Genomic DNA, 15,431 nt, shown 5'->3' with positions numbered 1-15,431 from the left:
TTTGCAAATTCTGCTGGGCCCAAACTGTGCTGAGGAAGTTCTGTTCATACACGCATGGGCTGTACTGTCCTATCCCACTTTCCCCACAAATAAAGTCATGGAGCTGGAAGGTATTACATCAAGGATAGGACACAGCGGCTACATGAGTGAGGAGAGTTTCAGTGCAACCAGTAAGGTGTCTAAGGTCATGCAGATCTCCAGGGGCACGAGGAACAGCACTGGGAAATGTTTTGACACCCAGAGCTATTTCTTTATGTAATTCTATTTCTGCACAAGTTAAAGCAAAGTGAATGAGAGACAGTGTCTTCATTACCCCCCACCCCACCCCCCACACTTATCTTTTAGATATGACCTTGGAGCACAAGATATGGGAGAGGGGGGTTGAGAAAGAGGCCTCCCTTCATAGCACTTCTCAGCTCCAGTGCTGGCGTGAACCAGGTTCAGGTGTGAGCCACTACAGCCGGCTGAAGATTTTTAATAGTTTTAGGTGGAGCGTTTGGTGGAGGAAGCATCTTGGACTAGTCAGGAAGTTGCAAAGCAGGTACAGAGGACAGCTCCTCACAGTGTCTGTGACAATACGAGGTGTGGGCAGAGTCGTGTTGGCTGCTGGAGCAGGCTGAATCCTGGATCTAGAATCTATTTGGTTAGTCTTCTTCCTTGCGGCACTGACTTAGCACACATGTGGTTGAGGCCAAAGTTCAGCAGAATAGACTGTCTGTTCCCAGTCACAAGTGGCACTTGCCAGCTCTGTGCTGCCCACAATGGGGCACTCACCCCCACCATACTGGACTCAGGAGGGTGCAGCTTGTCCATAATTATTTTATGAACATAGGAGAATCTAAAATGTTTTCCTTTGACTGAGCAGCAGGGGTACTTAGAGATTGTGTTTTGTTTAGTGTCTTTAAAGTTTTCAGCACCTAGCTCTTGCATGTGTCCACCATTTGATGCTCCTCCTGGTCAAGCTCCTTCCTGGTGGACGCTGATCAAACAGTCAAACTCTTGGGCTGTAGTCATCTAAACTGGACTTGCTAGCATTAAGTTACACCCTGTTCCTTTTTTCTGCTTGTGTGTTCTCTAGGACCCTGCTTTCTCTGCGGTGATTCACGACAAACTCCAAGTCCCTAATACCATCAGGAAGTCATGGAATGACCGAGACAACCGCTGTGACATTTGTGCCACACACCTGAACCAGCTAAAGCAGGAAGCCATCCAAATGGTGCTCACCTTGGAGCAGGCAGCAGGCAGCGAGCACTATGACGCCTCTCTGGGCTCACCCCCTCCGATCTCCAGCATTCCCACGCTGGTGGGGTCCCGGCACGTGGGTGGGCTCCAGCAACCCAGGGAGTGGGCCTTTGTGCCTGCCCCCTATGCCACCTCTACCTACACAGGCCTTGTCAACAAACACAGCGGCAAACCCAACAGCCTTGGGGTCAGCAACGGTGCAGAAAAGAAGGGTGGATCCCCAACCCACCAGGCCAAGGTCAGCCTCCAGATGGCCACCAGTCCCAGTAATGGGAACATCCTTAACTCGGTGGCCATTCAGGCTCACCAATATCTGGATGGCACCTGGTCCCTTTCAAGAACCAATGGGGTTACCCTGTACCCCTACCAGGTAAGCACCTCTACAAGCAGGGAAATACAAGAGTGGAATGAGTACACACTCCAGATCTCCCTGTAGAAGTTAAAAGTTGAGGCAGCCATAGGCTGTATCTACTTTTCCTTCTAGTAGCTCCTAGGTCAATGGCTTCATGCCTCTATATAACTCCACAGAGTTCTCACCAAGGAGCTCCAGCCAGGCCTGCATGCTTTGAGAGAATATCTATCAACTCCCAATTCCTAACCACTTCTTGCTCAATTAATATCTCCACCCCACCCCGAAGGGATCTTGTTGGTTTGGGCAGCACCAAGGGCTTCCTAGCCACCAGCTTTACTGTGTGGGATAGTGATTATGAGTGAAAGCCTGGAAATTCTCAGACTGGCCCAATACCCTGACCTGAACACATGCTAGCAAAACAACTTTGCACAAAGAAGCTCTCCTACCTTGGTGGTCATTTTTTCTTTTTCTGTCTGAGACTCATCTTTATGTTGGACCTGGTCACAGAAGCCTTCCTCCCTTGGTTTCCTCCTTTCTCCTCTGTAGGTACTGAAATGAGCACTGCTCTTGGGTCTCCTTATATGAAAGTGAGAGAGCAGATTTCTAATCTGAAAGAAAAATTTTCTTATCTAGACATGGTAGTGTATCCCAGCACCAGGAAGACAGAAGAATTTAGAGTTTCAGGCCAGCCTGGACTACAGAGCCAGCCTGAGGTACATAGTGAAGCCTCATCTCAAAAACACCCAAATAAACACAAACCAAACAAACCAAACCTAAATATAGGAAAAATAATTTGTCCTGATTTTTTTCCCAGGGGAGCTTTCTATTGGATGAGGGTCAAAGTCAACACGTGTCTTCTGTCCTCTGTGTCTGCTGTGTGGGGAGGGACTGGCATAGACTCTTGACTGTCACTGATGTGGAGAGGTGGCCATAGTTATGGGGTGTTAGGAGGGTAACTGGTATATTAGGTGATTCTGAACAAGCCAGATCACGTCTCGTCTGTGCTGTGTCATATGCGGTGAACAGCATTTCCTTATCATATAGAGACTCAGACTTCCTTCATCAAATGTGTCCCCATCTTTCAGGGGCCTCAAGAGTTGTCCACAAGGTCTTCTGTAACCAGCCAAGAAATGAAGGGAAGGTGCGGAGGCTCCCACGGTGGTTTTAGCCTGGGTATACAGTGCTTCCATTCATATTCTACTGTCAAGAATCCAGACTCTAGCCCCAATTCCCTGCAGGAGAAACTGGGAAAGCCAACACACCTATGTGCCCAGAAGCAAAACAAACCAACTGAGAGTACACAGAGCAGCTTGTGACATGCAGGAGAAATACAGGGAAGCATAAAATGAACTCAATGTGGCTGATAAAATTTAAGTACCTTATAGTTCCCCCAAATAATTTTATTTAACCCTGCAGTGGGCCTGTAAGGCAAGGAGAAAATGGTTAGATCTTTTTGTAGTCAAGGAACATGATGCTTAGGAAATATGAATGACTTATGACTACACAGCCAGTGACAGGCCAACACTGACTTTCCAACTCTGTTGCTTCCAACCTTCCTGCCTGGGTCCTGTGCAATCCCCTTTGAGACCTAGAACAACAAGGAAAACAATTCTTATTTTGACCTGAAGAAGCTGAGGAACCGTTTGACTTTTCGATGAAGTTCTGTGTGGTTGATCTACATATACCACATTATATCATGTAACTATATTTATATACTGTATAAATAGGATAAGGAACCAGCAAGGAAGCCTTTAAGGAGACTGCATGGCCTAGTTATGAAAGTCATCGCCTAGGGCTCTGTCTTAGCTGTCTTTTCTTTTTGTTTTTAAATTTTGTGTTTATGAGTTTCTTGCTCGCATACATGTATGTGTATTGAATGTGTGCCTGGCGCCAGCAGAAGCCAGAAAAGGATGCCAGAGCCTCTAGAACCAGAGGTACAGACTGTTGTGAGCCACCATGGAAATGTTGGGACTTGAACCTGGGTCCTCTGCAAGAGCAGCAAGTGCTCTTAACCACTAAACCGTCTTCCCAGACCCTGTGATAGAATTCTATCATTACAACAGATATAGAAAGTGACGGTGTCACAGAAGAGAAAGGTTTAGCACACTTACGGTTTTTGATCGGCCAGCCTCTGTATTAGTTACTTTCCTTACCACTCTGACAGGATGTGTGGCAAGACAACTTTACGGGAAGAAGTTTTAGTTCATCTCTGTAATGGTGGGGGAAGTATGGATGCGAGTTGCTCCATGATAGCATCTGGCTGAGACTTCTTCCCTCCTTGATTATGGGCAGAACAGAAGCAGAGAGGGGAATCCTGGTGTTCATCTGGCTTTATCTTTTATATAACCATGTTCAGGGTTGGACTCAGCTACTCAGTTAATCTTACCTAAGAGTTAAGCCCACAGATATGCCCAGTGGCATGTTTCTCATGAGTTTCTAAACCCAGTTGTGTTGACAATGGAGACTGACTCTCAGAACCTCATAGCTTTTGGGCCTGTGGTGAGACAAACTGTATTACCTCATTGCTAGGAAAGAAGTAAGATATGATGTGTGATATGTGTGATATTGACATGATACCCTATAAGGTATTCTAATGGCTATGACAAACATCAATGATGGCATTTCGGTTTTGTTACCCTGTGAGGCATTCTAATGGCTATAACAAACATCAATGATGGCATTTTGGTTTTGTTACCCTGTAAGGCATCCTAATGGCTATAACAAACATCAATGATGGCATTTCGGGTTTGTGAGTGTGAATCTCATGCCCAGTTGAACAGTTTTCAACCCAGGTGGTATTTTTAGCATGTCTCTGATAGTGCAAGCTATATACTCATGTTACACAGAGAATTACATTTCACCTTCCACAGTAGAAGCCATCAAAGCCAGTATCTGGACTATACAATGGACTCAGCTGCTATACCAGGACTGATGGCACAGGACAAGGATTTAGGACCACAGCTTTAATATAAAATACCCAGGGATGGAGATGTATGAGAGAGAAGCAACCTGGAAGTTGCCTAAAGGGAAAATAAGAGATTATGGATGTATTCTTTTTATAATATATTAACAATAATTCTCATTGCCTCATCTCCTGCCCCATCCCAGATGAAAGAGAGTTTCTTGTACAAGAATAATTACTTTTTAAAAGCCCTTTGTCATGGAGTAGGCACTGTGCTAGGAGTTAGGTGTGACTGCCTCCTTTGGTTGGAAACCCAGGTTCCTGTCCCGTGGCCATCACAGTGATGGAGGGGCCAGGCACACTGCACATGAGGTTGGCAGGTGAGACAGGGGTGGGGGTGATACTTGGCCATTCTGAGACTGTAAGGAAGAACTTGAATCCAGCTCTTGTTATGGCTTAAAGTCAGAGTCAAAGACAATGTGTACAAATTCCCATCTTGAAATTGTCCTGGATACATTTTATTGGCAACTCCAGAGCTGACGGACTCATGAATTTCCCCTGAGTAATGATTAAAGGGACCAGAGGAAATCTCTCCGGGATAAAGAGATTTGGGGTCTGGCTATGAATCAGTATCCCATGTGTTGTCACCCTGATGCCCCGGGGCGTGGGCTCTGGATCTGGCAGACTGAGTGTCTCCTGTTGTGAACATCTCCCTGCTGTAAATATCATGTAGCTCGCAGTCTAGCCAGCTCGTCAGAGATGGTTGACTGCTCTGAAAGCCAGCTGCAGCTTCCCTGCTCACCCTTACTCCCACTTTGCTCTGTGGAGCACATTTCCTCTGGCCTGCAGCCACAAGTGTTCCTTGAGCAGGGAAGCCTCTAGAGTTTAATGAGTGTCCAGGGTTCCCCTCCACTCCCAGGAACCTGAGCCCGTGGAGATATTATTAAAGGGGAAGCCGTCCTTCTGCACCTCCGATGCAGCAGGGATGACAAATGAGGACAGGCTTCCAACAGGGAGCCTATATCCTTTGTGAAGTCCCTGCCTCACAAGAGGGAAGCAAAAGAGTAATTTAGGAGGCACTGAAATTACCTCAGAAATGAGAAACAAACTACAAACACCATTTCTCATGAAATGTCTCTGAGAGTTGGTTTCATAGGCGAAGATGAGGTGAACCCTTTGAAAGCCTGACTTCTTCTATTGCCTTTCAGACAGACACTCGGTGCTCGGTGTAATGTAAGTATACACAAACCAGAACTTGCTCACCAGCCATTGTTTGGCCATGCGAGTTTTGACACTAAAAGGACATGAGTGTATCAGTTCTCATAGTCATTTGTAGATTAATTATCTCCTTTTGATTGATAGCTGCTTTGGCCTGATTCACTCTCACGATGGTAAATGACCACAGCAAAGACTGTTAATCTCAGGTCGCTGGCACTGGAATCCACTTCTGCGGGTTGCCATCTGGCTTCTGCACTAAGGGAGGAGGGGGTCTTATCCAGACTCCTCCTTGGTTCAGAGTATCACAAACTATGGTGTCACAAAGGCCACCGTTTTTAGATGGTGAAAGGCTATTGAATTGTTTCTCTCTATACCCCTCCCCACCCATAAACTCTGAACATGGGAAAATGAATGTGTTTGTGTATTTGGCTAGGTACAGCACATTTCTCAAGGATGTGGTATCCAGGATGAACATCCAAAGGAGTGCGTACGTCTTCTGAGTGATGGGTAGGGTCTCGGTCAAAAGGGAGCTCCGTAACTGCATCTGAAGCTTAAGCAGTGCTCTAAGTCTGCTCATGCATTTTGTGTGTTAGACTGAGGAAGGCCCTGAGAGGCTTTCATGTCCAGGTTGGTCTGTGGTTGCCCTACCCTGTGCAGGACTTTGTGAACGTGACGAAAGAGCTTGAGACTGCTGTTATCTAAATGGATTCGATGGGGTCACAAGTGTCCTGAGGAGAGAGAGACAGGAGGAGCAGGACCAGAGAGGGAGAACAGGGAAGATGCCATGCTGCTGGCCTTGGCTGGGGAGGAAGCAGCTGCAGGTCTAGGAGGACAGAGATCTGTAGAAGCCGGAAGAGGTGAGGAGGCAGATTTTCCACCGAGCCTCTGAAGGAGCCAGTTCTTCAGGTTGTCTTAGACGTCCCCAGAACATTAAGATAATGGGTTACTGTGTTTTTGTCCTAGTGACCTTAGAGGAGGCTCCTGAGGGCATTCGATAACGGTCTTGATAAGGGCAGACCTGCAGGATGCCAAAGGACGTAGGTTTTTCATCCTGCACACACGAGGCACACACGAGGAACTACCTCGCCCAGTGGGTTGGCCAGCATGTTATAAAGTGGGACTATTTCATTTGGCTGCCTCCACAGAATAAGAAGCTGCCCTTCCACCCGCCCCCGTTGGTTTTCAGTTGTCTTGAATTTCCCTATTGTTACAGAGTCATGACGACAAGCAGTCTGTAGCCACTCTTCAGAGTGTTGAAACTGCAGAAACTGTTGCAGGCTGTGAGCAGGGAGCCTTGACTGGGATGCACACAGGATGCTTCTCTTTTCCGTCAGGCCTTCGGGACCAAAAGAACAGGGTCTCATAGGACTTCCCCACAGAGTAATTCTTGCCTTTTCTGGGATCTTGGGCATCAAATGTATTTGAAAGCCCTTTGGGAATTGTAGACTGGAACGTAAGGATTGGCTCACACCGTTGTTACTTAGTAAATTGAAGACAGACACCACAGATCTGAAGCAGAGGAATGGTCAGTTTGCTTCTTTGAAAGTGGTGTTCTCAATTTTTGGCTACACACTAGAATCCCTTGGGAGATTTAAAAGACATTCTGAAAGTCTAGTTTGCGCCACAGTCCCATAAAATGAGAATATCCGAGGATGAGAGCCAGGCTGTGCTTTGAATTGTTGAGGCCAAGAAGCCCAGCCTTAAGGAATGATTCATCTGCCACTGGTCTAATAACTTCCTAGGAGGCACCAGGGAATTCATGTAGGAAAGTGGTGTGCTGTGACACATGCCTGGGACAAGCAACTTAGAAGGCAGAGAGCGGCTAGGAGATATCTCGCTGGGCTATACGAACACGAGGACTTGTCTCCAGAGCACATGCAAGGCTGGGTGGGGTAGTGCATGTCTATAATCCTGTTACAGGGAGATGGGAGCAAGAGACAGGACATCCCTGGACGTATGCAGGCCAGCTAGCCTAGTGCTTACAGTGGCAAATAAATGCCCTGACTCAAATAAGGGGAAAAATGAGGCCAGACACCCAAAGTTGTCCTCTGACTTCCACACATATGCCATGGCATGCACATGTCCATACTCACATATGCATTTGGAGAGAGAGAGAGAGAGAGAGAGAGAGAGAGAGAGAGAGAGAGAGAGAGAGAGAGAGAGAGAGAGAGAGCTTTTTTAATAGAGAAAAGGTTTTTTTTTTTTTTTTTTTTTTTAGGTTTATGGCTTCAGAGTTTCCAGCTCCTGGTTGCTCAACCTTGTGGTCTTGCTGCTCTGAGCAATTGTGAGAGTTTGTGGTAGAGGAAGCTGCTTACCTCATGATGGCCAGGAAGCAAAGATCAAGAAGAAGATGCTGAGGTCCCAAGGTCATTCTCAAGGGCATGTCCTCAGTGACTACTTTCACAAGGCTCCACCTCTGGAGGTTCAGCTACCTCCCAGTAGAGCTAACATGAGGACTAAGTCTTAAGCAAATGACTTTGTGGGGAACGTTCTAGACCCCAAATGCATTGGAGAATGAAAAAGGGAGACAGCCATATATTAGTTTGTTAGAATTGTCATAGCAAATGGTCACCAACTAGGCTGCTTAGAACATAACCGTGCTTACCTCTTGGTTCTGGAGGCTTCTATTCTGAGGCTTCCCTTGCCTCCTCCAGACCCTGTTGTGCTGTACCCCATCTTTGCCTGATTCCACACAGTCTTGTGTCCTACTTTCTCTCAACAGAGAAAGACACAGATATGTAGGGAAAGACACAAATCAGTGGGTTTCGAGCCCTCATTAACCAGTGTGGTCTCATCTCAATCCTTAACTAACTGTAAGACTCCATTTCCAAAGAAGGTCGTATTCTGTGGTGCCAGGTGGACATGACTTTGGGGCAAGTTCTGTGTGACTATTGATAGAGTGATAGATGGTGACAAAGATATGCTGGGGTGAGGGAATGAAGTGGGCATGGGCTCTTTCCCGTTCTGAAAGGAGCAGGCACAGGTATGCACAGCTGGGCTCCTGCTCTGTAAGTAGTAGAGAAACAAAAGAATCAAAGATAAAACGGAGAAAGCTGAAAGAGAGGGAAGTGGCTTAGATGTACACACCCTTATGAGCCAAGCAGGGACTCCAGAGTAGGCACAATGGACAGCCATTGGGGAGAGGGTCCCTTCCAGGCACTTGTGCTTATACAGGACAGGTTAGGAGCAAACAGCAGGTGTACAGCCCTCCTTGGGGAGATGAGTTAGAGGGTCTAACCTGACAGTCATGGAAGGGACTCCATTGACCTGACAGACACATTGAGTTAATTTGGTTAGAACACTATATAATTTTTATTCTTCTCTAGAAATATTCCCAGACAGTAGAAGGAGGCTGGAAATAATGAGGAAGATGCCGGGTCTTCCTCAGAACCCATGTGAGTGGTGGGTGGCGTGGGGCCAGCCAATGGGCAGAGGTTGTTTTGGCTTGTCTGCCCTGGTCTCAACTAAGCCAGGCTGGCTTCGGGCAAAGCTGAGCATTGCTGCACTGTGGGAGCTGGGGGTAGGGGTGGGGACGGTAATCAGAGGGACATGTGCACAGGCTCTGCGTCCCTTCTCCTTCCAGCCACCTCCCCTAGCCTGTCTCCAGCGGCAGAGCCTTCTTTTCTTTATAGAGTTGACACAGAGTCAAGATGTGTGCTATCCACAGTGAGCTGGAAATAAGGGAGGAGTCCTGTGTGGTGCTCTGAGGTACTCAGAGCATCAGGGATTGTCACCCAGTGAGTGAAGGATGGGAAGCTGTGAGGGCCATGCTAGATTTACCTCTCACACACAGAAGCAAACCCGTTTGCCAGGGGGCCTCCTAACTGCTGAGGGTTTGGATTGTCTCCTCGGTAAAGTCACAGTTGTTCTAGAGGTGATATGTCATGAGGTCCCTTGATGATGTGGCCCTGGCTGTAGCACCAGAGTCCCCTCTTCCTTCAGTCAAGTCCCGTGCAGAGCTGAATGGACTCACTCATGGTAGCTGAAGAAACAATACCCAAACCATAAAGCCAGTATCAACACCACAGTCCTCTCTGCATAGAAACATGTGAGATGCTTCATCTGAGATGTGACAGGCAGCTTTCCACAAAGCCTGTCACATCTCAGATGATAATGTCACATTTTAAGTAGAAACGATCCTATTGTGACATTGGTGGACAAATTGATAAAATACTAGAAGATTTCTTGGCCAACTCTTTCCCATGTTTGGGGACCTTTTAAAGGAGGGGGCACATATATAGACTTGAATCATTTAAGCTCTGCAGGATCATGGATTTAAAATAATCCGAAAGAGTAAACACCCTATTATTTTGGGGCCAGTTTTGAAAGAACCAGGCATTCAGATCTGGTTTATGAATCTCATATTGGAAATACACTTTGAGGCAGAAGACTTGAGGCTTTCTTTCTTGTTGTCCTAATTGATGCACTGATGTTAATATTTTTGCTTTTATACTCATTTGAAATTTTATAAATTATCCATATTCTTTTAACAGTATTCCATAATTCAGAGTTTTCAATAAACTGGAGAATGTACAGTTTCCTCTCCACTTAACCCACCCTGGACATCCAGCTAATTAATATCAGATTCCAATGGTACCTTGTTAACAGTCTTTAGCATGACAAATTAGCCCGATTCTGCCTTAGAAAGATATTTGTGAGGGTTCACTAATGAGTTGTTTATTTCATATACCTAAGTCACTCCTAGGGAGTAATTTGGGTGTTTAGGAAGTATATTAGGTACCGTTTTGGGGGTTGGGGAGACTATTCAGTGTCTTAAGTGTAACACCCTTGGCCTTAAAGAATTAACCCATCCTTTGCATAGCTTAGGGAATGATGGAGACACTGGGGGAAGGGGAAATCTAGTGAAAAGCAGCCAGGCCTACACTGATGGCTGTGAGCAGAACTTGTCTAACGACAGGTCCAATCTGGGCCAACCTGATCGCTTCCATCATCATCGCAGGGCTGGCTCCCACTCTTCTCTAAGAGCGGGGAAATGGAAGGACAGGCCCGTTTGCTTGTTCACATACTCACTTTGGTTACAGCAAATCGCAGGAAACACACACACCCTGGTGAGTTATATAAAATATGAAATATATATATATATATATATATATATATATATCATCCATATATGATATATATGACTTATATGAGTTATATATAGCATGATCCAGACTCAGCTGTGTCAAGTAACCTGCCCAAGGTCGCCTACCTAGGACTTGGACATGACGGAGATGGACTCAAGTGCAGGCATCCCATACTCTTGATTGTTTTTTTTACCATTGTCATGAAAGGAGGCCACTTCCTTGGGTTGACCACACAGGTGACCCAAGCACGCACTGCTCGGAGGATTTCTTTGGGGTGGTTCTGTGCGACTAGAATTTCCAAGGTTTTACTTGTGTCGCTCTGCACAAAGGTGTGGAAATGAACACTCATGATGCTTTTCCTCAACGCAAGGTGGGGAGGTTGGAGGGGATAAACGGGGAGACAGAGATGGGTCCAAAAAAAAAAAAAAAAAAAAAATGAGAGGCCTTGTAAGCAATGCTGCCACCTAGTGAGATGAATGTTATCTTACCTAAGAGGTGGCTTTAGACTTAATAGGATCGTGTCAAAATGTTTTAGTTTCCTAAGAATAGTGAGAGGAGATAGGAGCCTTCACTCCTTAATAAGGAGATCAAGGTTTGACAGGGTGATATATGTTTAAATTGACTTTCCCAACACATGTCTTTGGGGAAAAGACCTTGTTGCTGGAACCTTCTAGGGAGACAGCTCTTTTTCACCACGGTGGGGAAAGCAGCTAGACCAGTTTGTACACTCTGGCTCGCTTATCTATGATATGAACAATATTTGTTGTGTTGGTTTTTTTTCTAACATGTGTGTATATATGTGCTATATTTGTGTATATACATATGATATATATAACACACACATATATATCTCACAATTTAGCATTTTAACTAACCCCTCACCCCCTCCCCCAAGCCTGAGCTGCTATCTTTCTGTCTTGTCTCTGAATTTGCCTAGTCTATGCATATGCTAATAAGTGGACTCACAGAGTGTTGGTTCCTTTGTAACTAGCTTATTTCACTCAGCATTTCCTCAGGGTTAATTTGTGTTGAGCCAAATGGCAGAATTCCCTTCTTAAAATCTTTAAAAGGCTATTATTATTATTATTTTTACACAGATGAGTATTTTGTCTGCACGAATGTCTATATGCCATGTGTGTGCCTGGTACTCATATAGGCCAGAAGGGGCCACTGAATCCCCTGAAACTAGAGTTGCAGTTTGTGAGCCACTATGTGGGTGTTGGGACTGGAGCCTGGAGCAGAAAGTGCTCTTAACCACTGAGCTGTTTCTCCAGCCCCAGCATTTCCTCCTTTTACAGGCTATAGAATGTTCTGAGTGTACACTGTTTCTTGCTAATCCATTCATCCATCAGTGGAATGGCTTCTGGTTCTATGAACAATGCTGCTGCGAACACGAGTGTCCAGTTTTCTCTCAGACTCAACTTTCTGTTCCTTTAGGTAGATATGGAGATTTGCCAGCTCCTATGATAATTTCATTCTTAATTTATTGGGGGGAACTGCCACCCACCCGTGTCCCATAGCATCTTCACCATCTAACATTCTTATCAATGATATATACTGGTTCCAGTGTCTACCGCATCTCTCTAAGACCTTTGTCTTTTAATTATTATCGTGTGCATGCGTGCACCCATGTGCACTTGTGCAGGCAGGCATGACTGCTGATGTGTGTATGTGTGTGTAGAGGCCAAAGATTGATGTTTTCCCCAAGACAAGGTCTCTCTGAACCCAAAGCTTGGAATTCAGATAGAGTGCCTGCTACAGACCCAACAGATCCTCCTGTTTCTGTCTTTTCACAGCTGTGATTTCAGGGTTAGCCTACTGCACCCAGCTTTTATGTGGGTGCTGGGTATCAAACTAAGGTTGCCACATGTGTCTAGTAAGCTTTTTACTGACTGAAGCACCTTCTCAGCGCCCCCATTTGTCTTTTCTAATGGTGTCCATCCCAACAGGTTCAAGGTAGGTAGGTACTCACTCTCAGTGACTAGTGACATTGAGTATCTTTTCACAGGCCTCTTGGCCATTTGTGAGATTTGGAGAACCACCTGACCATCCCAAACCTCAGTTTCCTTGTCTATAGAGTAAGGTTAATAATATCAATCTCCTAATATTGTTGGGAAGATTTTAAATGAGAAAATCTACCTAGCTCTAGCTGCAGCTATTATTTCTCTATCCCTGTGGTAGCTACAGAAAGAAAGATGATGGTCCTACACTGAGGGCTCCTACACTGAGTCAAAGGGACAGAAAGACCGCTTGCTGAGCGCAGCTCTCTGCCTCCCTCCAGCCAGCAGCATACTTAGGGGCCAGGAGGACGTATGGGAAGCAACCAGAACACCTCTGCAGAGCAGTGGCAGAAATGATGAGCTGATGAGCAAACCAAAAGTATTGCTCATCAGAGCAGGCCCGAGCTGTTTTTAGCAGTGGCTTTGTGGTTCATCTCTTGAACGCAGGCTCTCTGCAAGGCCATTCCAAGGCTTGGAGATTCGGTCACTGCCCACTTCAAAGGCAACTGAGGATGTCTCTGACTTTTTGTGAAAGACAAGGGTTTCCCTCTGAAGACAGCCTGTGCTTTCTCATCTGAACAGCACTTTGATGGGATTGCGTACTGTAAGCATTAATGACTGCTATCGGGATAGGTGGCCCTCTCTGTCCAGGCAGTACTGAAAAAACAAAACAAAACAATGCTCCATCACAGCTTATTACAAGCTGGTAATTTGGAGGTAGCTGTCTCTTTATCGAGCCCATTAGGGCTAAGAGAGAGACTGGCACTGAGATGAGATTCTTTGTGCATTCGGTCATGGTGCTCGCCTTTGATCCCAGTACTCAGGAGGCAGAGGCGGGTGGATCTCTGTGAGTTAGAGGTCAGCCTGGTCTACAGCGGGAGTTCCAGGACAGGCTCCAAAGCTACACAGAGAAACCGCAACTAAGTAATGAGTGGAAAGATGGTTACTGGTGATTTCTGTAGAAAACAAGGACAACATGGATGTGCTATAGTTAGGAGTCATTTCAAAGTCCCACCATTGTAGACCACAGGTTGCAGTTCTGCTTGAGGGAGGAGCTGAGCCACAGTTCTGGGGTAAATGGGTCACATGTGCCCAGTGCTTCAGCTCTGGCGCAGCCTTCCCTTTGAGAAAACCCTGGGGACAATGCAGAGAGAACAAAGTTCTAAAGTCTCAACTCTGGTGCCCTCTCTGTTGCTGATGTTACAACCTGAACAGATTTCCCAGCTGCTCAGAGCTCAAGTCCCATTCTGCTCCTGGCTTTGTCAGCCCATACAGGCATCTCTGAGGGTCCAGCATTTCGCACTCCTAACTCCTATACTCAGTTTTGTTCAGCATCTCTCAATTTTGGCAGCCATCTCTAAATATCAATTTAGCACCACAGTAGTAAAAAATAAGTATTGTAACCAACACACAAGTGCTCATTATGGGCAGCATACTATGTAGTAGACACACTATTCTATAAGCTGAGTGCTTCATGCACGCATTACCTCCAGAGGCTTCATAGGAATCCCAAGTAAGAGAATAATGAAAAGATGAACAATGAACTAACACAAAGGAATGCTACCTACACAGGGGCTGATACATTTCTGGATTCCTCAAACTTTTGCCAACAAACTTTAACTGAGATCCTGTCTCAAACTAGGAAGGGGAAAAAAGGAGCCGGTGTTGTAGGCTCATGGCAGAGGAACCCTGGGTTCAGTCCCCATCACCACACAAGGGGTGGGGAAGGCAGAGGGGTGACATTTCTACACTAACAATAATGTAAGGTTCGTCTTAGTAATCAGCCTGGTCCAGTCTCTAACTTTGTCTGGCTGAAAGCATTAAGGAAGCCCTGCATAGAACCATTCCTGTTTAGCTGCCCAGTCACTGGCCTTCATTCTCCTCTTTGTCCTTGCTCTGCATTTAAGCATACAACCATGGTGGGCTGCAAGGGCTACTGGTCTAGGTTTGTAATGGCTCATACTCTCTCTCTCTCTCCTCACCCTTACTGATTGAATTTTATGGACAGTTTACTTCTATTTCTGGCAATGAGCCAGATATGTAGAAGAGTCCTCAATGAAAATCAGTTAATCCTCTTATTTACCAGGAACTTATATGAAAGATTTGTCCAAAAAGAAAATGGGAAGTAAGACAAGGTCCTTACTTAAGCACTTACTTTGCCTCTCCAAAGCAGCTGTAAAGTAAATGGAAAATGAGCCAATGCAGCACTGAGGGCTAACCTGTCTATAGTTGATAAATATTTCCCAAGGTATGCAAGTTTCTAGTATAATCTTATTGTAAACATTATAGACAAATTGTGCGTGACCCCAGACTAGGAAGCCAATCTGGGGCAAGGTTTCAAGGAGATGGAGATAAGAACAGATCTGTAAACATGGGACTCATCATGAGAATGGGGTGTTGGGAAAGATGCAGAGGAGAAGGCAGAACTTTCCTGGGATTTCCCCTTAGTACTACGCGCAAGGCTCCTGGTCGTTAGGCGATATGAAGAGGCAGTTAGCTGGGACCCAGGTGGATCTAGGGGAGCATGCCATTTGAACAGGCACAGAGAAGGAAGAACCGGTTATGGATTGGGGAGGATAATAGCCACAGAGGCTTAGGGGTGCCACGGGTATTTAGGAAGAAGCCAGAGA

The 15,431-nt window shown here is 45.8% G+C and overlaps 1 protein-coding gene across 1 annotated transcript in view; it reads left to right on the top strand.

Annotated features, from left to right (window-relative positions):
• The window catches only part of Kif26b (kinesin family member 26B), a 399,825-nt gene that overhangs the window by 140,453 nt on the left and 243,941 nt on the right, over positions 1-15,431 (top strand). The window contains exon 3 of the mRNA XM_035445669.1: positions 1,079-1,612. Coding sequence (XP_035301560.1) covers positions 1,079-1,612 — 534 coding nt within the window. The remainder of the gene's footprint in view (positions 1-1,078; positions 1,613-15,431) is intronic.

This window comes from Cricetulus griseus, chromosome 5 (assembly GCF_003668045.3).
Source record: "Cricetulus griseus strain 17A/GY chromosome 5, alternate assembly CriGri-PICRH-1.0, whole genome shotgun sequence".
NCBI lineage: Eukaryota > Metazoa > Chordata > Mammalia > Rodentia > Cricetidae > Cricetulus > Cricetulus griseus.
This window is presented reverse-complemented; position numbering and strand designations above follow the sequence as displayed.